The 24,474-nt window shown below is 42.9% G+C and overlaps 2 protein-coding genes across 4 annotated transcripts in view; one reads left to right on the top strand and one right to left on the bottom strand.

Moving 5' to 3' along the window:
• Positions 1-85: 85 nt before the first annotated feature.
• The window catches only part of POLR2E (RNA polymerase II subunit E), a 30,136-nt gene continuing 5,747 nt past the window's right edge, over positions 86-24,474 (top strand). Inside the window, exons 1-8 of one of the 3 annotated variants that reach the window (XM_003760831.4) lie at positions 87-1,750; positions 7,855-8,029; positions 9,102-9,217; positions 11,152-11,232; positions 13,117-13,175; positions 13,362-13,440; positions 15,030-15,117; positions 17,163-18,155. In XM_003760831.4, coding sequence (XP_003760879.1) covers positions 1,694-1,750; positions 7,855-8,029; positions 9,102-9,217; positions 11,152-11,232; positions 13,117-13,175; positions 13,362-13,440; positions 15,030-15,095 — 633 coding nt within the window. In that variant the 5' untranslated portion in view covers positions 87-1,693 and the 3' untranslated portion in view covers positions 15,096-15,117; positions 17,163-18,155. Of the gene's footprint in view, positions 1,751-7,854; positions 8,030-9,101; positions 9,218-11,151; positions 11,233-13,116; positions 13,176-13,361; positions 13,441-15,029; positions 18,156-24,474 lie in introns of those variants that run through there. The other 2 variants (XM_031948029.1, XM_031948028.1) reach the window with 2 other exon arrangements.
• ARHGAP45 (Rho GTPase activating protein 45) overlaps positions 18,972-24,474 on the bottom strand; it is a 43,368-nt gene continuing 37,865 nt past the window's right edge. Inside the window, 2 exon segments of the mRNA XM_031948031.1 lie at positions 18,972-20,949; positions 22,397-22,493. Coding sequence (XP_031803891.1) covers positions 20,546-20,949; positions 22,397-22,493 — 501 coding nt within the window. The 3' untranslated portion in view covers positions 18,972-20,545.

The raw sequence follows: 24,474 nt of genomic DNA, 5'->3' as shown, positions 1-24,474 counted from the left end.
TGGGGGCGGGGATGGAGGCGTGGTCAGGGGCGGGGCGGGGCAGGTTGTGCAGAGCAGCTGGGCCCGCGGAGCACCTGACTCCCGGCTTTCTCCTGGCCCCAGGGGACTGATGCTCGTATCCGATTTGTCAGCTAGTGCGCTAGTCTGGGTAGAGACTGCGGCTATCCGGATAATGCGGCCCCAGCTCACCCAACCTGTCACCCGCTCAGGATTGCGGCCTTATGTAGCCTGTGTAGCCATAGCCTAAGGCGTCTAGGGGCCCCGGGCGTCCAGTATAGCCCGCTTACTCTGCCTAAAGGTGATGTCCCAGGGTCATGGGCAATCAGCAAGTCCGGGCGGAGAGTTACTAACTGAGCCGGGGCCTGCAAGTCCCCAAGGCTGACTCGCAGGCCCTCCGAGCTGGTAACTCCAGGCCCTCACGCACAAACTCCCAAACGGGCAGAACTGAGACCCAGAAGGACGTTGGGGATTAGGTAGTGAGGCCCAAGAAGCTTCGTTCTCTGCCACTATTGCATGGTGAGGAGGCTTGTTTGGGAAAAGGACCTCTACTAACAAAGAGAAGGGTTCCCAGTCTTGCTAGGATCAGGGTCTGGGTTTCAAAATCTCTCAACTGGAGAGCTGGATGCTAATTTGAATGTCCAGTTATCTTTTTCTGTTGAAGCTGCTTAATCTGTGTTTTTTGGCCCCTTACAAATAAGCCCTCTTGGTCTGGAGTGCATAGAGCCAAGAGTGATGTAATAGGATTCATAAACTCTAAATTGAAATCCTAGTTCCAGCATTCTACCCATGTGCCTTTGAACAACTCATTTTTTTAATTCACTTAACTTCTCTGTGCTCTGCAGAATGAGAGGTTTGGTTCATGATCTATAAGATCTTTTCTAGATCTGAACAGATAACTCAAACTTCCAAAACGGTCCCTCTCTTTTGTTAGATGGAAATTAACCAGCTTCGCTGCAAGGACTGGTTGTTGTCAATGGGATTCCTGTCCTGATAGGGGTTGGACTAGCTAACCTTTGATGAAAGCCCTGTCAGGTCTAGGATAAATGTGATTCCCTGGATACCAAGATCAATGGACAGATCGACCATTTGGCACATTCTCAGCATTGGAAAAGTGCTGACTTATGGAATCAAGGCTGACTTCTCCTGAATTACTGGGTAACTCTAAATATCTCTTTCCTCTTCCATGGACCTGTTTATTCCTCAATAAAATGAGACAGATGATATGGATCTCAATAACTTCTTGTTTAGACAAAGGCTTGTCTAAATCCTGTGTCCCTCCTGACACTGATCACATACATACAAGAAACCTAAGAGTTGTTGACGCCTCTCCCTTCCAGTCCTGATAATCCGGGACCCCAGGATTTGAGAGGACTAACAATTTGCAAGACTACAACTCCCAGCCATCCTTGCGCCCAAAGACACGCGAGACCTTCCCGGCAGCCACAAACAAAACTAACCGCAGACTTCCGAGCACACTGTCGGCTCGTCTGTCGCACTGCCTGATCTCTTACGCTCAGGCACTCTCAAAGACACCTCCACCCGGCCTTGGTGCAGGGGCTCGCGCAGACGCCCTCGCTTCGACGTCGGTCCCCGCGCAGACGCATTTACCTCTTCAGGGTCCTAGCTGAGGGACTCGCGGTACCCGAAAGCTCGGGAGCGTTCAGTGGCGTCTGCGGCCTGACGCGAAGGCGACATGGATGACGAGGAGGAGACCTATCGGCTGTGGAAGATCCGCAAGACCATCATGCAGGTACGAGAGTGGCCTCCCTTGTTCCCGAGAGAGGTGGAGGAAGGAAGGGGCGCGGGAAGACGGAGGTAGCTAAGGCAGAAAGCGGGGGCTGTAAGAGACGGCGGGGAGCACGTGAGGGATGCGCGAGAGAAGAAGGGGGGAGGAGGGCGCGCGCGGGGGATTGTGGGAGGGGAGAAGGGCGAGCTGGGGGCGCGTGGCGGGCTTGGGAGCGGAGGGAAGAGGGAGGGGCGCGGGGGGTTGTGGGAGGGGAGAGGGAAGATGGGCGCAGGATGGAGAGGTCTTCCGGTCCTCCTGGGGGAAGGTCAGGGGGCTGACAACTTCTCCCTCCCACTTGCGACAGCCCAGGGCTGTCACTCCGTTAATCAAGAGCTCTGGGAGGTTTCTCTGAACTGCGGGGTAATCGTTTCTTAAAGCCAGCGATATCCATTGTGTTCGGCTCCTCTCCATCAGTGGCGAGCCGCACTCTTTCCCAAGCCCTTGTTAGCACAAAATGTGCCGCTGCGCCATTTTCATGTGGCTCTTCTCTCCTTACTTTTTTATAGAAAGAAAAACAAAACAAACTTAACTTCTTCGTATAAAATTGACAAGCCCGGCTCGGCCGCATAGTGCTTTTCCTGAATGGGACACCTGGGCAGCGGCTTTCTAAAAACGGGGAACGCTTCTTGGGCTGCTCGCCGTCCTCAGGCAGGGGCTGCCCCCATGTCTGTGGGTTCCCATTTTAGTGCTTCTTGTTTGGGGAGCTCTTCCAGCAAGTCAGCAGTAAAGGGCAGGAGAACCCAGAGGAGGCTGGAAGTCACCTGGGAAGATCCCATGCTCCTTAAAGCCCAGTGATGAAGTAGGAATTGGGGCATCACTTTCAATGATGCTTCTGTAGTGCTAAAGACAAGGGGCACTCTTTTTTTTTTTTTTAATAGCCTTTTATTTACAGGTTATATGCATGGGTAACTTTACAGCATTAACAATTGCCAAACCTCCTGTTCCAATTTTTCACCTCTTACCCCCCACCCCCTCCCCCAGATGGCAGGATGACCAGTAGATGTTAAATATATTAAAATATAACTTAGATACACAATAAGTATACATGACCAGAACGTTATTTTGCTATACAAAAAGAATCAGACTCTGAAATATTGTACAATTAGCTTGTGAAGGAAATAAAAAATGCAGGTGGGCATAAATATAGGGATTGGGAATTCAATGTAATGGTTTTTAGTCATCTCCCAGAGTTCTTTCTCTGGGAGTAGCTGGTTCAGTTCATTACTGCTCCATTGGAAATGATTTGCTTGATCTTGTTGCTGAGGATGGCCTGGTCCATCAGAACTGGTCATCATATAGTATTGTTGTTGAAGTATATAATGATCTCCTGGTCCTGCTCATTTCACTTAGTATCCATTCATGTAAGTCTCTCCAGGCCTTTCTGAAATCATCCTGTTGGTCATTTCTTATAGAACAGTAATATTGACAAGGGGCATTCTTTTCTGGTCTTCAGTAGCTTGTGACTGCAGCGCTCTCACATGCAGTTGGAGGCCACATCCCCACAGGAGGTTTTCTCAGGATAATGGCTGGGCCAGGACCCATGACCTAGAGGAGTTCTGCTCCTCGCAGGGCTCTTGGGCTTCCCTGCTAAATGGTAGCAGTTGGTTAGCAGCTGGTATTGATGATGACAGGGAAGGTGAACCCTTTCTCCTGGAAGCAGGAATCCTAACAGGAAATATCTGGGGATATTCCAAAAGCTTTTAGGTACAGATTCATAAGCTGTCTCCAAAGGAAGGGAAGTGGTAGTTTGAAATGGCTGGCATAGGATTTTTTTTTTTTTTGTTTCTCCCTTATGTTGAGTGTCTTGCTGCTTGTCTACTACATATGTGGTAGTTGGACAGTTGTCTTCCTTAAGGCCCAACTAAAATCCCATCTTCTACAAGAAGGCTTTCTCAACCCTTAGTTCTAGTGCCTTCCCTCTTGGTGATTTCCTTTTCATTCTATGTATAGCTTGTTTGTCTCCCCCGCTAGATCCTGCATTATGTCCTTTGAGATTCAAAGGAAGTTAGTGGTAAAAGTTTGACTCACCTTGCATGAGCGCCATCTCTGATTATGTCTCCATCATAGTAACTTTACTGCATTAACTAGACTTGTTTGCTTGCCTCACAGGCAAAGTGTATGGAGATGTTAGTCACTTTTTTAGTCATAATTCCAAATTTTTTTCAGAATGGTTGGATTAATGTGTAGCGCCACCAACAGCAAATTATGTACTTGTCTTTTTGCACCCCCTCTTCAAGTTCAGAGTTCTGGCCCATAACACATGGGAACACTTAGGAAGTGAGGCAGAGGAAAATAGGCCAACTTAGGAAAGATATCCAGTGATCACAACAGGGTAACTGGAATAGTCCAAGGCAGAATTGAAGGCTGTGTGAGATTATATTGAGCAGACTTATCTTGGCAGAAAAAGTGAGAAAGCACTTGTCACCTTTCTTTGCAGAAAAAGAAGACTATGGATCCAGAACATTACCTATACAGATTTTTTAAAATTTGTATTTTATTTTAAGCTCCAAATTCTCCCTCTCAAAACATTGCTTATTCCCATCTATTGTGAATTTGGGGGATACTATTTTTAATAGTATTTTTTTTATTTTATAAAATTTTTTAAAACTATTTTATAAAATAGTGTTTTATTGCAACTACATTGCAAAGATAATTTTCAGCATTAACCTTGTAAAACCTTATGTTTCAAATTATTTTCCTTCTCCAAGACAGCAATCAATTTGATATTTGATATGTTAAACACAGTTCTCCTAACATTTTTCCACATTGATCATCCTGTACAAGAAAAATCGGATCAAAAGGGAAAAAATCATGAGAAAGAAAAACTTTGCAAACAAACAAAAAGGTGAAAATACTATGCTTTGATCCATATTCATTTCCCATAGTCCTCTATCTGGATGTAGATGGCTCTTTCTATCCCAAATCTATTGGGATTGTCTTGAATCACCACATTGTTGAAAAGAAACAAGATCATCCCTGTTTATTATCACATAATTTTATTGATAATTGGGTACAATGTTCTCTTGGTTCTAAGCTCACTTCTCTCGACATTGGTTCATGTAGGTCTTTCCAAGTAGAGCTTTCTTTCAAATGGTTAACATTTTTTAAGTTTTCAACATTCATTTTTATCTTTCATAACATTTTGAGTTCTGATATAGGTTATACATGTACAGTCATATTAAACACAGTCATGTTGTAGAAGAATCAGAAAAAAAAGAGAAAAACCATGACAAAGAAAAAAACAACAAAAGTGTAAATAGTATCCTTCGATTTTCACTCAGACTCCATAGTTCTTTCTCTAGGTGTAGATAGCATTTTCTGTTATGAGTCTTTTGAAATTATCTTGGATTACAGAGAACTAAGTCAAGGTTGATCATCATGCAGTTTTTCTTGCGTAAACTGTACATGTCTTTTGGTCATTTATCCATTAGGAGATAAGTTCTTATATGTGTTAGTTCCCTTGTTATCTTGACTATCAAAGACAGAAAGACTCTCATAAACACCAATATAGCAGCTTTTTTAGACAAAGAACTAGTAGCTAAAGATTCCCACAAGTGGAAATGGTTTAAGATTATGATACATGAGTGTCGTGAATATTAGTGTGCTGTAAAAAACAAGAACCATGAAAAATTCAGAGAAGCATAGTATAATGTTATCTCTAAAATGTTCTCTGTTGAGGTTTTCTTGGGATCTCTGGAGTAGCCTTCATTTCAGTTCAGTTCAGTAATCATAAGTACAGCCAGGTGTTAAAGTCCAAATCCTTTATTATCTCCTTCAAAGTCTTGTCTCCTTCACTTGGGTCTCCGCTAATTTTCTGGGGGCCTTCCAAAGTCTTGGTTTCAATGGAGAAGCAAAGGAGGAGAGCCTGCCATCAAGGTGATGGGAGATGGGATGAATCTGTCTGAGTCCAAGGGTTTGTGCTCCAGCCTTCAGCCTCCAGATGAGACTCTGAGGCTTCTAGCTTAAGCTACTACACACAGAGTACAAACCAATCGTCATATCACCAGGAAACCATTATTTGTTGTAAGATTAAATCAATGCTAAACTAGATTTAACCATTGTTTCCTCAATTCCACTTTGTACCTTGTTTCAAGTTCTGGCCTATAACATTAAATTGTAGCATTTAATCAATCATACTAAACCAATTAGATAACTATTGTCTCTATCAGTTCCACTGACTTAGTACCTTGTAAGAATCCTTTGTTTCAAGTTCAGAGTTCTAGCCCATAACACATGGGAATACTTAGGAAGTGAGGCAGAGAAAAATAGGCCAACTTAGGAAAGATATCCAGTGATCACAACAGTGTAAATGGAATAGTCCAAGGCAGAATTGAAGGCTGTGCGAGATTATATTGAGCAGAGTTATCTTGGCAGAAAAAGTGAGAAAGCACTTGTCACCTTTCTTTGCAGAGAAGGAAGACTATGGATCCAGAACATTACCTATACAGTTTTTTTTTAAATTGTATTTTATTTTAAGCTCCAAATTCTCCTTTCCCCTATCCATTGAGAAGACCAAAAAGTCAGACAAACCCACCTCCTTACATAAAATGGTGCAAAACATTTCCAAGGTAGCCATGTATAAGAAAGAAAAGAAAATGTTTTACTTTGCACTAAGTCTGTCATTTAGAAGTAGATAGCATCCGTGAGTCTTTTGAAATTATGATCAGAGTTCCTAATCTTTCAAAGTTAATTATCTTTAAAATGTTATTATATAAATTGTTCTTACTTTTTTTCAGAAACCATCCTCTTCATCATTTCTTACAGCACTGTAGTATTCTATCACATTTATTTACTATTGGCCATTTTCCACTTGATTGGTATCTTCTCAGTTTCCCATTTTTTGCTACCACAGAGAGAACTGTTGCAAATGTTTTTATACATATCTGTCCTTTTCCTCATTCTTTAATCTCTTTTTGGGATAAGGATCCAGTAGCTATTACCTATACTGTTTGGCTCATTTTATATGTAAGTTGATTTGCTGAACTTCTTCCTTACCCTCCCTCCCTCCATTCTTTATGGAGGAATGGCAAATAACTCCTAAGTGGGGGAGTAATATAGTACTTAGCTGTGATCAAAACCTGCCCCAGGTGTATGCTAGGTATGTTGCCAAATCACTTGACCTCTCTGAATCTGTTTATGTTCATTAGAGTTATTGTTAAAATTAAATTAATATATGTAAAGTGCTTTGCAAAATTTAAAGCACTATGTAAATTTGAGCTATTATTATTTTTCTCATTTTGCCAAACAAGAAAATTAGAAAATTTGAAAAGGGAGATTGTTGAAGTAAGATGAGACTTCTAATAGATTTGTGATAGAGCCATATGCATCCAGAAAGAAGAAAGAGTATGGGGATTTAATGTGGGTCACAACATGGCATTTTCACCTTTTTTGTTTTCTTTTTCATTTTTTTTCCTTTTTGATCTGATTTTTCTTGTACAGCATAATAAATGTGGAAATATGTATAGAAGAACTGCCCATGTTTAACATATTGGTTTACTTGCTGTCAAGGGAAGGGGATGGGAGGAAGAGAGGCAAAAAAGATATGGAACACAAAGTTTGCAAGGGTGACTGTTGAAAACTGTCTTTGCATATATTTTGAAAATAAAAAGCTGTTTTAAAAAGTCAGATGAGATGTAGAAGGCTCTTTCTATCCCAAGTCTATTGGAATTGTCTTGGTGGAAGAAGAAATTTAACTTGCCTTTAGAGCCTGGGGTGTAGAGGTTACAGTATGAAAAGTCAGTATTGCAATTCTTTATATAGAAACAGAACAGATTTGGAATAACAGAAAACATTGACCTTGGAGGAAGTTGGGACAGTGCTGGCCTATTGCTCATCAAATATGTCTCTGATAACAAAGTTATTCAGGATAAAGAGGTGGTAAGTACACAAGAGGGATTCAGGTTAGGCATGAGAGAAATTCAAGATAGTTGGTGAGAGTTACTGAATGGTAGGCTATGAGTGAGATTTGTGCATTTATAGACAAAAAAGGTAGGTTTCTATCCCCCATGCTAGATGGACAGAATGTTCTCTTGAAGTCTTTTCTGATTGATTATTTGGCTCTTTCACAGCTGTGTCATGATCGGGGCTACTTGGTGACCCAGGATGAATTAGATCAGACTTTGGAAGAGTTCAAAGCCCAGTTTGGGGATAAACCCAGTGAAGGACGGCCTCGACGCACTGATCTTACTGTATTGGTGGCCCACAATGATGACCCCACAGACCAGATGTTTGTCTTCTTCCCAGGTAAAGAAGTGACTAATGAAAATTCATTGTCTTGTAAAATGAATTAAATATATATCTTGGCCCAAAATTTTGGGAGGCAGGGCTTTGGGATTGGTACAATGTACTTTCTACCTCGTGGGGTTATGGGAAAGAAAACATTTTGTACAGTGTTGATGTATATTGTGGAAGCATGAATTGTGATTGATGTAATTGTGCCCTGTGACCACACCTAGCAGGTCTGTCAGAAAAGATGACTCTCTGACAAAGCTATATTTGATCCAGTGTGGTAGCTTCTAGGTAAACTCCCAGCTCTCCTCCCAGACAGGGAATGGTTTTTGGAGTTAGGATCTTAGGGTTTTATCGATATTCTTTCTTCTTATCAGAGCTTCTTCTGTGCCATGTGCTTGTAAATTTCTATGTAAACTGGAAATCCCATCTGGGTATACCCGTTATTCCCTTAGAAAGTCATTTCTGTGTCTACCTCAAATCTGCCACGTCGGGCTCCCTTTGGTTTTTCCCAGTACTGTCATCATAGAATGGAAAGGACCTTAGAGATCAAGTTCAGCTCCGTCATTTCAAAGAGGGAAGCATTTCACCAAAACTCAGGCCTTGGAGCGCAAAAAAAGCAGTGTAGATTTGCTAGCTTCCTGATTTCATGCCTCATATTCTCTCTTGTATAGCAGATGGAAGGGCTAAAGTCTTAGAAATTGGGCATTAATACTTTATTAGCTTTGAGCCCTTAGGTGCTCAAAGGCTATACCAGTGAAACTTGAGATTTAGCTGACCCTACTAAGTTGAAAAGTTTCCATATTTACAACTTTTTGCATCAGTTCAGAGTAGTCCATCACAGAAATTTGCCCACTGGCTAATGAATTTTTCTGGTTATAGTAGTTAAGAAAACCATCCACTAGATGTTTGAATGGCAAGCTGTATCATCCTGTGAGAGAAGACCTACACTGGGTTCTTGAAGTACTGAATTTTGTGTTTAGTGAGAAGTAAGGCAAGAGTTTGGAGGCCATGAAGATTTTAAAAGGGCGAGAGTTTCCAAAGGGAAGGTTGTAGCTGAAAATAGTCTTGTGTTTTATCCTTCCAGAGGAGCCAAAAGTTGGAATAAAGACCATCAAGATGTATTGCCAGCGGATGCAGGAGGAAAACATCACCAGAGCCCTCATCGTGGTGCAGCAGGGCATGACGCCTTCTGCGAAGCAGGTGCTTAGAACCCGCCCAATGGAGGAGGGAAGCCTGCTCTCCCCTCACCCTGCCTTTGGAGGTCAAGATTTCCTTGGCATTGTCCTCAGTCTTCGTGACCCCTCTTTGGGACCCGTGCAATGCAAAGCCAGCTCAAGAAGCCATCCTGTCACTCAGAGCTGGGACGGTCAGACAAGGAAGTGGTCGAAACATCCCAAATGTTTGAACCACTTCCTGTTTGCTTCATGCATGAGCAGGATTACTTTTGTTTCCCCTCTTGCTGCTAGAGCATTTTATAAAACCACAACAGTAATTTGGCTGTGATTGGGGAGTAAAGTGGGCCAGTACTGCTGTCTCCTTCAGCTCCTACAGTCTTCGCCTTTGTTGTAGGACTGTGCAAAATAGGGCCTGGCCACCCTGAGGACCCTTGGTGACTTTGTCATCACCTCATGTAGTCCATTTAAGAAGCTTGGGAAGACTTGCTGTTCAGTCTTGCAGTTCAGTTGGGTAAGGGTCATTGAGCCTTGTAATCGTTGGAGTTAGCCTGGCAGGAATAGAGAGAGGTTCAGAACCTGGCTCACTTGGCAGGGATTATGAGTGTGTAAGATCATTGGTCCCTCACAGAACATCCCTCAGACAACACACTTGGCCAGGGGGTGAGATCATCCAGAGTGCAAAGGATTGCTGTTGTGCCAAGCTCAGGGCACAGCCTGCTTGCTGGGCTTTAGTGCTGAGAAATGGGGCAGGGAGTTTCCAAATGACTTGACAGTGGGCAGTAGTGATAGGAACTGGACTTTAATCCAGGTTTTCTGGCTCTGAAACTAGTGCTCTTTCTGCTGTGCCACATTGTCTCTCCAAGTTTAACATGAATTCATGTTCTCTTGAAAGTAGAGATAATCAGAATCATGGTCTGGCTCTTTGGTCCATTCACTACTTTTCAGTATTAATAACTTGTTTGAATAAGAACAGCACTATTATAAATTTTTCCCCCTTATCCTTGTCCTTTCTTTTTGTTTTGGTCTAATTACATTAGAGTTGGCTTGGCCTTTGAAGGGTAGTAGGACTGATGAACCTGAAGCTTTGAATACACAAAACAGCTTTGTTCTCCATTAAGATCATTTCGTTTTCCTAGTGTGCATGACACGACTTCCAACTTTCTCCTTGAAGGAAATATTCATAATGATGGATGTGAAGATTCGGAGTAGTTGACCACCCTTTGGCCTCTTTAATTTCTTAATCATGAACTGTATGGTACTCAGTAACTCTGTTCCTACAGTGGAACCTACTATGTACCAGGAATTGCACTATGTGCTATTCCAAATATGCTCTGATTTGATACTTATAACTCTGGGAAGGAGGTGCTATTATTATCCCTATTTTACACTTGAGGAACGCAGGCAAGTGAAGTGACTTGCCCCAGAATCATAGAAATAGTAAATATCTAAGGCCAGATTTGAACTCAGACCTTCCTGGCTGTTTTACCTACAGCCTCAGTATGCCTGCTGCTTCCTCAATAGCTTTTATTGCATATCTTTATTAGTTTTACTGTAAGGGCACTTGTTTTTTTGGAACCAAATATAGGATTAGGAGGGCTTTATTGCTGATTGCTTCTAAAGAATTAAAGAATTTCAGAGCTTAAAGATTTCTAGATAAACCTACCCCTCATTTAAAAACAACAACAACAAAAAAACCTGATTTATTATTTTTGTTTTCCCTCAAAAATGCCCTTATATCATTTTGTACTATGCAGAAATTTGCCATTATATAGGCCATAATTTGTTCAGCCTCTTCCCAATTCTTGGCCACTCCTCTAGTTTCAGTTCTCTACCATGATAAAAGAATTCTCATAAATATTTTTGTACCTGTGGGTCCTTTCCTCTTTTACTCCTTTGAGATATAGACCTATCAGATTCATAGAGATTCATTTCTTCAGTGTTGGTTTCTTTTCTTTTTAGTCCCTGGTTGACATGGCGCCCAAGTATATCTTAGAACAATTTCTACAGCAGGAGTTGCTCATCAATATCACTGAACATGAGGTAAGTCAGCTCTTTACGTGAACTCATTAGGGAAAAAAGAATAATGAAGTGCAGGACCAGTCTCTTTGTGTGTATCCAAAGCAGTGTGTTCTTAAGAGCTGTAAGCTGTCTTAAAAAGAATATAGAAGTAAATATCAAAGATCAGTTTGAAAAAACTTAAGTATGGACAAATGTTGATGGTTTTTTTCATGGGAAATGTAGGCCACATGTTTAAGATTGACATCAACAATAGGGTAGCTCAAAAGAAAGATTGAGGCAAAGTTAAGGCAAAAATAGTAATTTTGTTTTATAAATGAGGTGCAGAAGAAGAACAGACACTGAGGCATTAGGGAGAAAAGGAGGGCTCATTGTTCTGAAAACTTAGTTACATTGGGAATGAATTCAATAGGCAATACTACATATATACCATGAAGAGTATAGCACCCTCCAAAATGTGTAGAGAACTAAGGGGGGAGAGATGGGCAGATGGGGAAGCAAAGGGTGAGAGAAGATGATGAGGGAGGGCTTCATGGGTGGGGGAGCTTAAGTAATAGCAAAGTAAGTTGAGGAGCAGAATTAAAGCAAAGAGCTAGCAGGGGTAGGAAAAGTGTGTGTGTGTGTAGGTACGTATCTATATATACATATAAATACATCAATCTATCCTTAACTATAACTTGGGTGGGGAGAATAAGGGGCACAGCAGAGAACAAAAGAACAATTCATAAGGAAGTAAAGAAAAGATGGACACTCATGAATGTAATTTCTTCTAATATATACTTTCTTGATATGGTAATTTGTTACATATTTTGAATCCTTCCATATGTTCTGCTGGGCACATGATAGTCTTCTCTTTTGTTTAGTTTCATTTTGTTTTGTATTCCTTTTCTGTTTTTTTCCCCCTTAATCTTTTTTTTTAAAGTAAAACTTTTAAAAAAGAAACAATATGGAAGTAGATATGCATGTGCTTCAAAAGACACTGAACGGTTGTAGACTCTGCTGGAAGTAACCTTAGAGATGATCCAGCTCTGACCTTGGGAGAGAGAAAGGGGTTTGTGTCAAGGCTCATTGCTAGAAAACCTCAGCCTAGGGCCATGCTGCTCCCAGGCTACCTCCAGCCGCTGTTCCAGTGGAGAAATGAGGCAAGCTGCCCAGTGATTAGGAGCCAGAAGTAAAGTTTAGGGCTCGCTTCTTTGCTTCTGCAATTCAGGATGAGGAAAGTTGTGTGGCCAAAGTCATAGGAAAAGCTTTCATCCTTGAGCTTGGATTTGATTTGAAGAATAGTGGGATAGGGAAAAGTAAGCGCAAGTGGGAGGGCCGATTAACCCCTGCCAGGGTGAGGAGGGGGCTGGTGGAGGCCAAGGCCAGCACAGGGAGCAGGGAGGAAAGCTTGGGTCAGCCAGAGCCACTCATGGCCATGAGTTTTGTTATCAAGCGCTTGCTAGGAGCCAGGTGCCAGGAGTCCCTGTGAAGGTCATCCCTTGGGAGCCCATGGAGAGCCAGTGAGAAGCATGTTGGCCATGAGCGGGCGTTCTGGTTTAACAGGCGACAGGTGGGCGTGCTTGGGCAGGCGATAGCAGTGGTGGGATTAGGGCTTCTGGCCTAGAAAGCAAGGAGCCAACAAGGGTACGTGTCTAGGGACCATAGGCTTGTGTGGCTGCTCCGGGGTGGGCCCTGTGTTCCGCTTTCTGTGCTTGTGTCCACAGGTGCCTGCACAGAGTAGACACTTAACAAAAGCTTGTTCATTGAGTGGGAGATCAGATTCCCCAGATATCTAACTGTTGAGAAAGCATTTGGAACAGATAGGCTTGAGAATGTGGGCTGAGCCAACACAGCTATAGTCCCTGGCTGGGGCTGCCCCGCCAAATTTTCCTCCTCATCTCATAATTGGCTGGTTTTTCTTTACAGCTGGTTCCAGAGCATGTTGTCATGACAAAAGAGGAAGTCACGGAGCTGTTGGCGAGATAGTATCCTTCATGCCTCCCTGGCCCTCTTTCTTTTTAGGAATCAAGTGCTTATTTGAGTGGGTGGAGGAAACCTGAAAAGGGTGTGGCAAGTGGCTTGTGTTGGGGGAGGGGGCAGCAAAGACTGCCATAGGACCAAACTCTTTACTAGGGCCCCAGGTTTGTTTTTTCCTTCACTCTATTCATCAGTAAGCTTCGAGAAAACCAGTTGCCCAGAATCCAGGCTGGAGATCCAGTAGCACGTTATTTTGGAATAAAGCGAGGACAGGTAAGGAAACAGAGCTGGCCAAGGACAAGTGGCCTTCCAGCCTTTAGAATTTGTCAATTTGGCAGCCTCAGAGGCGGCTTCATTTTCCCCTTGCCTTTCCCCCTTACATGTATGTCCAGCATCCTTTCACCACGCCCGTGGCCAGCCCTTTAGTTCTAGTTTAGACCCTCATCACTTGGCTGGCTTATTGAAGAAATTTCCACCTTGGCTTCTCTACCTCCCATGTGTCTCCCCTCTAGTCCATCCTCCACGCTCAGATACATAGATTTGTGACTTCATCAGAATGTTTTTCCAATGATGCAAACCCATGTAGCTGCAAAATAGATATTCCTAAAAGGCGTTACAGCTCCTGCTCGAGGAGTATCCATGACTCTCTGCTCTCTACCATAACATACAAACCTCTTTGGCTCTGTCCAGCTTCTCTTCTAAGACTGATTTTTCTTGCCACCTCTCCGACTTGTGTCTGCTCTCTGATCTGTTTGTTTCTCTGTGTACAATCTCTGGCTACCAGGGAAAATGGTCTCCCACATTTGGAATGCACTTCCTCCTTACCTTCACATCAAGGAACGTTTGAGGTTTTCTTTAAAGCCCAGCTCAGGTTCTTTTTCCTTAAGAAAGTCTTTCTTGTTTCTCCCTTTATTAGTGCTTTCTCCCTCTTAAGAGAAGGAGAGAGAACAGCATCTGATAAGTGTGTTAGAAAAATTCCTCAAATTGTAGGTTTGAGCTGGAAGCTAGAAAAGCCTTCTTACTTTATGAATAAATCACAGGCCTCAAGGGTTTGAGTAACTTGCTCAGGGTCACATGAGTCAAGCTAAATGGCAGAACCAGTATTTGAAGCCAGGTCCTCCTCCAAATGGAGTGCTCTTCCCACTATAACCCAGTTTGAGATTACATGACAGAGGAATCATTTATTGTGGTGTTCCCTTCTTTTCTAAAATATAATGGTTCTCTGGGAGCAGATTTTTTGGGGGGCTTCTGGAGACAGCCTTAGTTTCAGTTCAAAGTAATAATCACCTCAAATGCAGCTAGTTAAAATCCAGTCTTTTATTGTCTCTTCCAAAATAGTAGCCCAGTTAACTTTCCTTGGTTCCGAGAGCTCTTGTTGCTAGTCCTTTGCCTCTGCAAGCTTTAGCCTCCATCTCTCTCTGAATCCTGGCTCTGAATCTCTTGACTGATTTCTGGCTCTCAATCTCTTCAACTGACTCCAGGAGCTCCTTACATATGATCTCTTAAAGGTGTGAAACCAAAGGTTGACTCCTCCTCTAAGAGAGTGGGATTGTGGGTTTCTAACTTGTAAATTTCCCGAACTTGTGAACTAATATGTGAGCTAATGTGTAAACTCTCTTAAAGGTGTGAGCTTTAATGTGTGAATTCTCCCAAAGGTGTAAACCTAAGCACACAAACATTGTTTCCATCAATTCTAGTGATGTAATATTTTGAAAGTATTTTAACAATTTACTATGTGGAAAAGATGCAATCAAAGTTTGTGGAAAAGCTGACATTGAGTTTAAGATTAAATGTGTTTATATTTTATATTTTTTCTTTGTATTCAACAAATGAAGGTGGGCTTTTTCGTTTTGGATTTTTAGGTGGTGAAGATCATAAGACCCAGTGAAACTGCCGGCAGATATATCACTTACCGGCTGGTGCAGTAACGGGCTCCTGACTCCCTGAGAAGTAAGTCGGGGCTATTCTTTCAACCTCTCTGATGATACCGAGTTAATTCAGCACTGACTTCTGCAGTTTTTGGTGAAAAGATTTTTGTGTTCCATTTTAACACCTTGAGGTTCCTGCCATTCCAATTACAGCACCCTCCAATCCCAGCTGCAATATTCAGCCTGGAACCCCACAGCAAATGACTCTAGTCTAGGACCTGTTTTTCTTTTAACATAAATGAGTTCTTTTGCTCACTTTTAATCTAACAACCTGCTGGTGTGGGGAGGGGGAAATGAATCCTTCCTGTAAGCAGAATGCTCACTCTCCATCAAACCTGGTGGTCTACTCAGGTTCCCAGAAAATTCTGAGATTGTCTTAGGTCTGTGGTATCTCTTGAGGCCTCCCATCCAAGCACTACCTTTCCCTACATGCTTAATCTCTCAGAGATTATAGGGGAACGTAAACTAGAAAGCTTAGAGGCCTCCATTCACTTATCTTCATTTTGCTGTGATTTAAGGGGATTCCTTTCTGCCAAGTCCATAGTGTTTGCCCTGAGCACCCTAGAGAAAGGGAAAAAGAGTGGCTTGTTAATGGTTATGTCCCCAGGTGACCTTGAAATTTTCAAGTAGCATCACCAAAGGAGCCATACCATGCCTTGTGAGACTGCAACCAGAAAGGGAACCCTTCCCCTCCTCAGCCCCTGCCCTGTGTGGAGCTTTGCCAGGCCCACCCTCCCAAGGCTGTCTTCCGTTTACCTCTCCCATGGAACCAGGAGGTCCACAAGGTCAGGACTTTGCTCAGCCTACCCCCAAAGGACCGAAAGTCAATGCTAAATTGTGTCTCAAAAATTCAGGAAGTCCAGTGTTTCTTTGATGTATGTACATAGAAAAGCGCTCAGTTTAAACCTCTGCTGCTTTTCAGCATGACCTTTGACAAGTCACCTCAGACCTGATCCTACTCTTGTTGTTGGTGTGTATACTTCTTTTCCTCCTTCCTCCTTCGCCCTTCTTCTCCCCTCTCTTGTTCTTTTCTTAGGCTCTTCCTAAAAATGATCTCTCCCTGTCTTGCCCTCTGTACCCCCCACACTTTAGTAGATTGTTTCATAAGGTACCATAGCCACTATTAGACTACAACTGTTTGGCTGGCCCATTACCGTGTCTAGACCTATAGCTTTTCCAGCATTAAGGAACCTGGCACAGTCTGAGAACCTAGGGTCATGTCCAGTCAGTTGCAGGAAGATTTGTATCAGAGGTGAATTATAAATCTTACTAATTGAGTTTTTGCCTAATGGGTTGCTGGGAAACAAATCCCTCTTAAGCCCAATCTGAGCCACCAGTGGCCTGTTTTTAAGTATCCCAGCTGTAGTGTTTTCTCTGGTGTATAGCAGGCAAACAAAAGCACAGTCTTTAATCTTGGATCTCTATGGTAAAAGAATACTTTAACCTTTTAGGGTAGAGTGAGAATTGTACAGCTATTCAGTAACTCCCTTCTCTGACTCTTCTAATTGGTCTTCTTAACCCAATCCCCATGCTCTCTAATACATCCTCCATAAAACTGCCAAAGGCCTTTCCTTAAAGCACAGTTCTGACCATCTCACTCTCATTAACTCTGGTAGCCTCTAGGATCAAATAAATTGGTGGGGTTTTTTTTTTTTTTGGGGGGGGGGGTCTGTTTTTGTTTCTTGACATTTAAAGCCCTCTAATTCATAACCTGGACCTTAGGATCTCTTACTTCCCTTCCCCCTCTTGGGTGGTCCAGCCAAACTGGCCTAGGGACCTTCTTGCTTCTCACACAAAAAATTCTTATCTCCCCTTGGCTGGAATACTCTCCTAGCTCACATCTGCCTCTTCAGATCCCCGACTTTGTTTAAGACTTACCTAAAATATTGTCTTTTATGTGAACTCTGTTGGTTTCTTCAGCTACTTTTGACATGTGTATATATGCTGTCTACCTTATCTGGAATGTCAGCTGGAGGGCGGGACATTTGTGCTTTTCTCCATATCCACTACTTGACACACTGCCTGCCACTCGATGCTTGTTGATCGATTCCCACTCTTATTACCCAGCATCCCTGGAAATGTACTAGCCTCTGAATCCTGTCCGAGCATGCAAAGCAGATCTGCCTGGGAAGAGGGCTGACCCTCCTACGCCATTCACACACGGGCTGCTGTGTGTGCTACCTGGCCCAGTGAAGAAAGCCTAGAGTTTTCCTTCTCACTCACCCAACAGGACAAACTGGAGACAAAAAAAAAATGGCAGAGGATCTTTTTTGGATGGAAATGGTGGGGGAGATTAATAGTTCACAAAATAAACTGTAAGTCTTGGATCTTACATCTTGGCCTCCAAACCATTCTTTGCAAAGATGCCGGATAATAAGGCTTATATACAGATCTGATCAGGCGATTTTCCTGCCTAAAACTTGTAGTGCTTCTATTGTGTCGAGGAGAAATGACAACTCATCTTTGATCTTTTGTATGTCTTCTCTTTGTGAATGAAGTCCCCCTGACCTGAATAAGCAATCGTATAATTTTATTCTGCACTGTTTTAAGGTTTTATTCTGCACTGTTTTAAGGTTCCTTATTTGGAAACCCTCTTAATTTCTACCCATTGAAGTTATTACCAGTTCTTGACCTGAGGGGTTCATTTCTTCCTTGAAACCTTATCCTTGGTAAAAAGGGTAATGTGGAATGGTGGAAATGGTGCTGGACTTGGAATGAGGAAAAGCAGAGGATGAAATCTCATTGACCATTTGTTATTTGTTAAATGGCAGTATCTACCATAGTGTTTTTGAGCATTACATGGGTATGTGTGAGGTGCTTTGCAACCATAAAAGCACTGAATGAACATTTATTTGTCCTGTAAAAATTTTCTATGCTCAGTTTTTTGTTTAGATTTAATTTACCTTTGTTAAACTTTACCTTGTATTATACTTGTTTGTGATCTCTCATGTTAGACTGTAAATTCCTAGAATATAGCAAGTCTCATTCATCTTTGTTATCCCTAAGTGCCTAGTACAGTGCTTTGTCTATGACAAGTACTTAATAAACAGTTTAATTGAAACGAGTGGTTGGTTTTCCTTTGGGAACATAAGATCTGATGATCTCCAAGTTTTATCTAAATTAGTGCCAATAAATGAGAATTAGGTAGGGTTCCAGGGTACATTCTTATTAAACTGGTTTTAGGCTACAGTTGGCACAAATGAGGGTGTGACAGCTATTTTCAAGATGGTATCTTTCTATTTGTCCTCTTTTCAGGAAGTTGGCATTTGGCCTCCTTGAGAATAGCCAGGGTGCTGGTGCCCATGGGCATTGCTCTATGGCCAAGCTTGCTCTTGGGGCCTCTAGAATGAGTGCCCCTTTTATTCCTTTTGTTCTTGAGTAAGGGAGGAAAATCTGGCATGCTCCTGACATTAGGTAGCAGCAGGTATAGCAGAACTGGCAGAGGGAGAAGCCGGGTGTGATCCTAGATTTCCTCCCAGTCTGTGTGACGTTTTCGAGAGCAGCTTTGAGAAGCCTCTGACTGTTGTGACACGCAGATTTAGGTTTTGTGTAAGAAAAAAGCAGCCTGCCCCCTTGTGGCCTTCCTGTAGAGCAGGTGGGATGTTTGCCTTGAAAGTCCCAGCTGACCTGCCCCCGTGGAGAGGTGCCTTCCCTCCTGTGCTGCTGCCGTGAGTTGTTCAACAAAGAACACGTAAGCCTGGGACTCAAAAGCCCTGACACCCAGGTACACATATCTGAGGTTTGGGATACCTTTTGAACCTTGTTATCTCTTGGGTGGCTCAGACTTCATGATTTACACTATTCCTTTCACCTTAAAAATCAATGAAATTCTCAGTTGAGAGGCTGGTGGCAAGAATGAGTTCCCAGAAAAGGAAATGAACTCCAGATTTTATTTTTAAGCAAAGAAATTACTTTTTAATGTACGTGCATTTCAGAGTCCCCAGCAAGATGAATAAACATTTATACAAACCATGAGTGTTGTGCTTCCACAAGACCACTAGAGATTTCTCCGACTGTGGCAGCTAATATGCTTTGCCCACAGCCAAAACAGAGTCTCAGTTTGTAGAACAATCTTTCCTCTATTCTGAGTTTCTACGAGCAGCCCCAAGCAAGCTTCATATCCTGCTAAGGGATGAAATGAGACCCAGGAGTGCTCCATGTGGCTCAGGGAAAAGACGAGACTCAGATTTGGATCTCAGCTCTTACCATTAACAGTGGCTGAGTGACTAGGAACAAGTTTATAACCTAAGCCTTGGGCGACCATTTGGTAAAGAGAGGAACCTTGCGTGATCTCCCTGGGCTGTTGGGAGGAAAGCTTTTTGTAAGCCTTAAAGCAGTGTTTACATGTCTGTATACATAATTTTAATGAGAGCAAGGTTTTGGCAAGTTGGTAAGGATGGTATATCAACTGAGCGGTACAAGTCAGCGTCAGGGAGAAAAGAGCCTGGCCAGCATTCCCACGACATTTTATACTACTGTCGCATGGAAATGCTCTAAAGGATCGGTGAGGGGAACATCCAGCTCCTGGGTCAGGATCCTCCTAAGTGCACTTCCCACTACGTACTCGTAGTCCAGAGCCGGAAAGGCATTTTCCCAGTTTGTGAAAATAAGTCCAGCCATGACCACCCCACTGGGATCAAAGTGACCCTGCCAGACACCTCAGGATCTTTGGGAGAGAGATGGAAGGCTAGGTTTGAATTAGAGAAATGGGGTTTTTTTTGAACTTCTACCTGTGAAGGATCACACTTGCAGATTTTGCAAAGCTTAAAAGTCTTGTTCACCCACCAGAGCTCCTAGTAGATCAGGAACCTAATGCTGTACAAAGGCTGTAGCCCGGAAGATGGGTTCATTTTTTGTCACCCTAGGCCCACCAGGGGCCTGATAAAGTTACTGGAGACTGGCTTTAAAAGAGAAGGAACCCGCCTACTCCCTACCTCTTATAATAATACACTAAAAGCATTTGGGTCTCTGGGGGCACTGAATCCAAGATGGCTCAGGGGATGTATCGTATTATTTACATTTACCCCCTGAGAGCTCCTTCGACTCCCTACACCAAAAAAATAAAAATTAAAACCATTTTTAAAAAAGCAACCCATTGTTTTAAAGTAAAAGTTCTGGCTCTCTGAATCAGCGAGGCAGGAATTACGATGCCCAGGATGGAGATATTTCCACATCCATGGAGAAAAAAAAAAGTGAAAAAACTCAGTGAAACTCCCATAGGGGGACCAGGGAAAAAGTGATCAGGTGGGATGATTGAAGCTGTGGCAGCCATGTCTAACTGATCTACATTCGACAAAGCTGCCTGCCTTTGTGCAGTTCTGCAGAACATCTGGAGCAGCCCTATCTCTGCCCAGAACCAGCTGCAGATCTATGGGTTTATGTCTCGAATAGATCTATTACTTCCCCAAAACTTTGTGGCAGAGATCAAATCCTCTGCTGACAGCTTCCGTTCACACAAACTCTGGCCGCCTTTCCCCGTGAGTGCCCATGGTGAGCTTCCCACCCCTCAGCCTGACTGTGGGAAGCTGCCAGCCACCTGGCCGAGCCTCGGGGGTAAGGGCGAGCCCCACAGGGAGGGTATTGTTGGACTGGTTGGTGTTGTAGGAAGAGAGCTGCAGGACCAGCCCCTCTCTGCCCGGCTCTTGATCGTCGTCACCATCGCTCTGCTCCCCTCTGACGGGGTCCAGTTGCTCCACGCTCCCGCTGTGGCTCTGGGACCCTTCCTCTGTGCTCGTCTCGCTTTCCTGCTTCATCAGGAGGCTGAGTCGGCGCAGGGCGCTGGCGCCATCGGACACTTGCAAATCCGAGCTGTCTTCTAGTTCGGAGTCCGAGTCATTGGAACGGTTAATGGATTCTAGAGAAACCGAGGAAATACAACTCACTTCTACATTCATTCAATACATATTCTCCTAAAATCCCTGCTGTGTGCACACTACAAACTAGGGCTACAAGGACAATAAAGAACTGGTCCCGTCTCCTCCCTGAGAACTTGCCTTCTCTTTTTTTGGTTTTTGGGTTTTTTGACAGGCAGTTGGGGTTAAATGACTTACTTAGAGTCACACAGCTACTAACTGTTAAGTGTCTGAATTTGAACTCGGGTCCTCCCTGACACCAGGTCAGTATTCCTCCTAAGGCCTCATCTAGCTGCCTCTCCAAACTCCATGTTTACTTTATCCTAGAAGCAATGGAGAAAGGCTGAAACTTTCTAATAAAGCTGGGGAGAATATGGTCAGAACCATGCCTTAAGAACTGCTAATGATTTTGGCCACTGAATTGGAAAGAGCAGACCTAGAAGCGGCAAGAATGAGGCCTGAAGAAAGGAGTAGGTACGTTGCATCAAAAGAGGCAAGCATTTCAAAGATATGGAGAAAGGACTGATGAGAGATGTGGGAAAGGTGTGACCCCAGTAACCAGAGAGTTGGTGGGGCCGGACTGCTCAAGGGAGGAGGAGAAATGAGTCCCATTTTATTGGGACTGAGTCTGAAGAGAGATGGGAGACACAGCTAGAGCTGTCCAACGAGCAACTGGTGCTGAGCACCAGATTATTGGAGGGTTAGCTGTAGAGACTGGGAGGCCCATGGCTGGAGAGGCTAACTATGGCAGCTGATGAAAGCCCTAAGGGAGAGGGAATGGGGAGAGAAGGTGGGCCACGACAGAGAACAGGGGGAGGAGGCAAGAAATGGATGCTGCTGATCCACCAGAGGAGACCAAGAAGGAGTAACAGCCAGGAATGTGCAGACCCAAAAAAAAGTGTAAGTCGAGGGAAGAGAGAACAGGGAGGAAGACAAGGAGGAGGAGGAAGCAGACATCAAGAAAACCAGAAAAGACCATTGGATTCAGAAGGCTGAGTTTATGAGTGATGGCCAAGGAAGCCAAACTACAAAAGTCGGTCAACAAGCATTTCTTTGAAAGTAACAGCTTGTCCCCAAAAGCTCTCTCCTAAGCCCCCTCCTTTCCCCCTTCTTTACTATTTCACCTGATGATCTTATCAGCTTCCACCAGATCTGGAGATCCAGGCCAGATTCTCTCTCGACCTCCAGTCCCACATCACCAAGGAATTCTGAACATCTTAAACTAAACATGTCCAAATAGAACTCATCATCTCTCCCTGCAAACCCTCCCTCAACTTCCCTATTAACATCAATATCGCCGTCGTCGGGGCCTGCAACCTTTGTGTCCACCCCTTCATCCCTCTCTTTCCACATATCCAATCTGAGACTGTCCACTTTCACATACACCCCTTTACCTCACACCAAAGGCTGATACGGTTGCCCCACATATTGACCATACAGGGGGCTCACCTCTATATGCATCCGTTTGGAAATCCAGATCCTGTGTATCTTCACTCACTTCCAAGAAGGGTATCTCACCCCTAGGATGCTCAGAAGCTGGTCCATCCTAAAGAGAAGTTGGGAGGAATGAGTCCATATAGATAAAGCTTAAGCTATATCCCAGAGAAATTTGGATAGGGTTTTGGGCCCAGATTTTGGTTTAAAAGACTCCATCAAGTAGCCTGGTAGCTTCTCTTACACTCGGGAATCTTAAAGAGTTGCCTGGGCCAGCCAACTTAAGATTAAGTGACTTGCTTAGGGTCAAAAATCAATCAATATTTATTAATCACCCACTATGTACCAGACAACATGCTACGTGCTAGGCTTCCCCTCCTACAAAGTTAGTACCTGTCAGAGGCAGGACTTAAACCTAATCTTCCTCACTATTCACTATAGCACACTATCTTGACGTCAGAGAAAACCCTCTCCCCAAGCCTTCCCCAGAAAGCCTGAGATCTACAATTGAAGGGTTTTTTTTTAGCAATTAGGTATATACCAACATCTCACACCATATCAAGATAAGGTCAAACGGGGTACATGATGTGGACATAAAGTGTGATGCCATAAACAAAGACCTACCAGATTTTGGAAAAAGGGAAGAATTTAGGACCAAATAAAGATAAAGAATATTGCAAAATGTACAATGGATAATTTTGATAATATTAAACAAAAAAGGTTTTGCAAAAAATATATAGAAAACAGTCAAATTTAAAAGAATATATCATTTCCCAATTGATGAGTGTTCAAAGGATAGGAACAGGCTTCCTCTATCAGAGCTCAAAAATCACTATTGATTAGAAAAATTGAAAATTACAGCTCTGAGGTACTACTTCACATCTATCAGACTGACTAATGGAAAAAGACAAATGTTGGAGGGGATGTAGGAAAATGGGACTATTGCCCTGTTGGTGGAGCTGAAAATCAACTCAATCTTTATGGAAAGCAATTTGGAACTGTGTGCCCAAAGGGTTATAAAAATGTGCATACCTTTCAACCCAGTAATACTAGTACTAGGTCTATATCCTAAAGAGATTTGAAAAAGGGGAGGTGGGAAATATAAAATATATATAGCAGCACTTTTTGTGGTGGCTAGAATTGGAAATTGAGGGATGCTAATCAATTGGGGAATGGCTAAATAAGCTTTGGTACCTAATTGTGATGGAATCCTATTTATTGCATAGTAAGAAAGGAGCCAGGATGACTTAAAAAAAAAAAAAAACTGGAAAAATTTACATCAACAGATGCAAAGTAAAGTGAGAAAAACTGGGAAAACATCAAACACTGTAACAACAATATTGTTTGATGAAGACTTGGCTCTTCTCAGCAATACAATGATCCAAGACAATTCCAAAGATGAAATTCCAATGTTCAAAAATGCTATCGCCTCCAGCTTTAGGTTCCACCAGAAACCAACGGAGTTTGAATGCAGACAGAAGCACGTTATTTTTCTTTTTCTAGTTTGAGATTTGTTCCACAAAATGACTCACATGGAATGTTTTACAAGATTGCACAAGTAGGGAGAGAGGAACTCAAAATGAATGTTAAGAATTACCTTTATATGTAATTGGGGAAAAAAACCAAATGATTTTTTTAAAAATTCAAGGGCCATCTATCATCCTGGACCTTTTTCTGCCTTAACAACAACGACAAATACATTCAGCTAACTGGTTCTGCTGCTTTAGAATGAAGTTTAAGGCCTAAAAGTACTGTTCTCCCTGCATTTCCTTCTTTTTTTCCTTATCTCTTTGCATATTCTGGTTCTTGTTTTCTAGATAAATCATTCTTTTATCAAAACACACAGAGACACAAGGCAGCAAATCTAACAATTATAATGAAGATCCCCTTCTCCCTCCAGGAGATAGATGGACAACCCTATCTTTTCCTTAAGGACCTTTCTGGGGGGAAAAGGCAAGATCATCTTCAGCTCCCAGAGATGGCAACAAGAGGGCAGGGGAATCACCTGACTGACTGACAAATCCTTCTGTGTTACTTTACTGCTTACAAAGCATTTCTTTTTACAATGGCCTCCAGAAATATGGAATATGAGT

The sequence above is a fragment of the Sarcophilus harrisii genome, chromosome 1 (assembly GCF_902635505.1).
Source record: "Sarcophilus harrisii chromosome 1, mSarHar1.11, whole genome shotgun sequence".
Taxonomy (NCBI): Eukaryota; Metazoa; Chordata; class Mammalia; order Dasyuromorphia; family Dasyuridae; genus Sarcophilus; species Sarcophilus harrisii.
The sequence above is the reverse complement of the archived record's forward strand: the minus strand, read 5'-3'. Positions and strand labels throughout refer to the sequence as shown.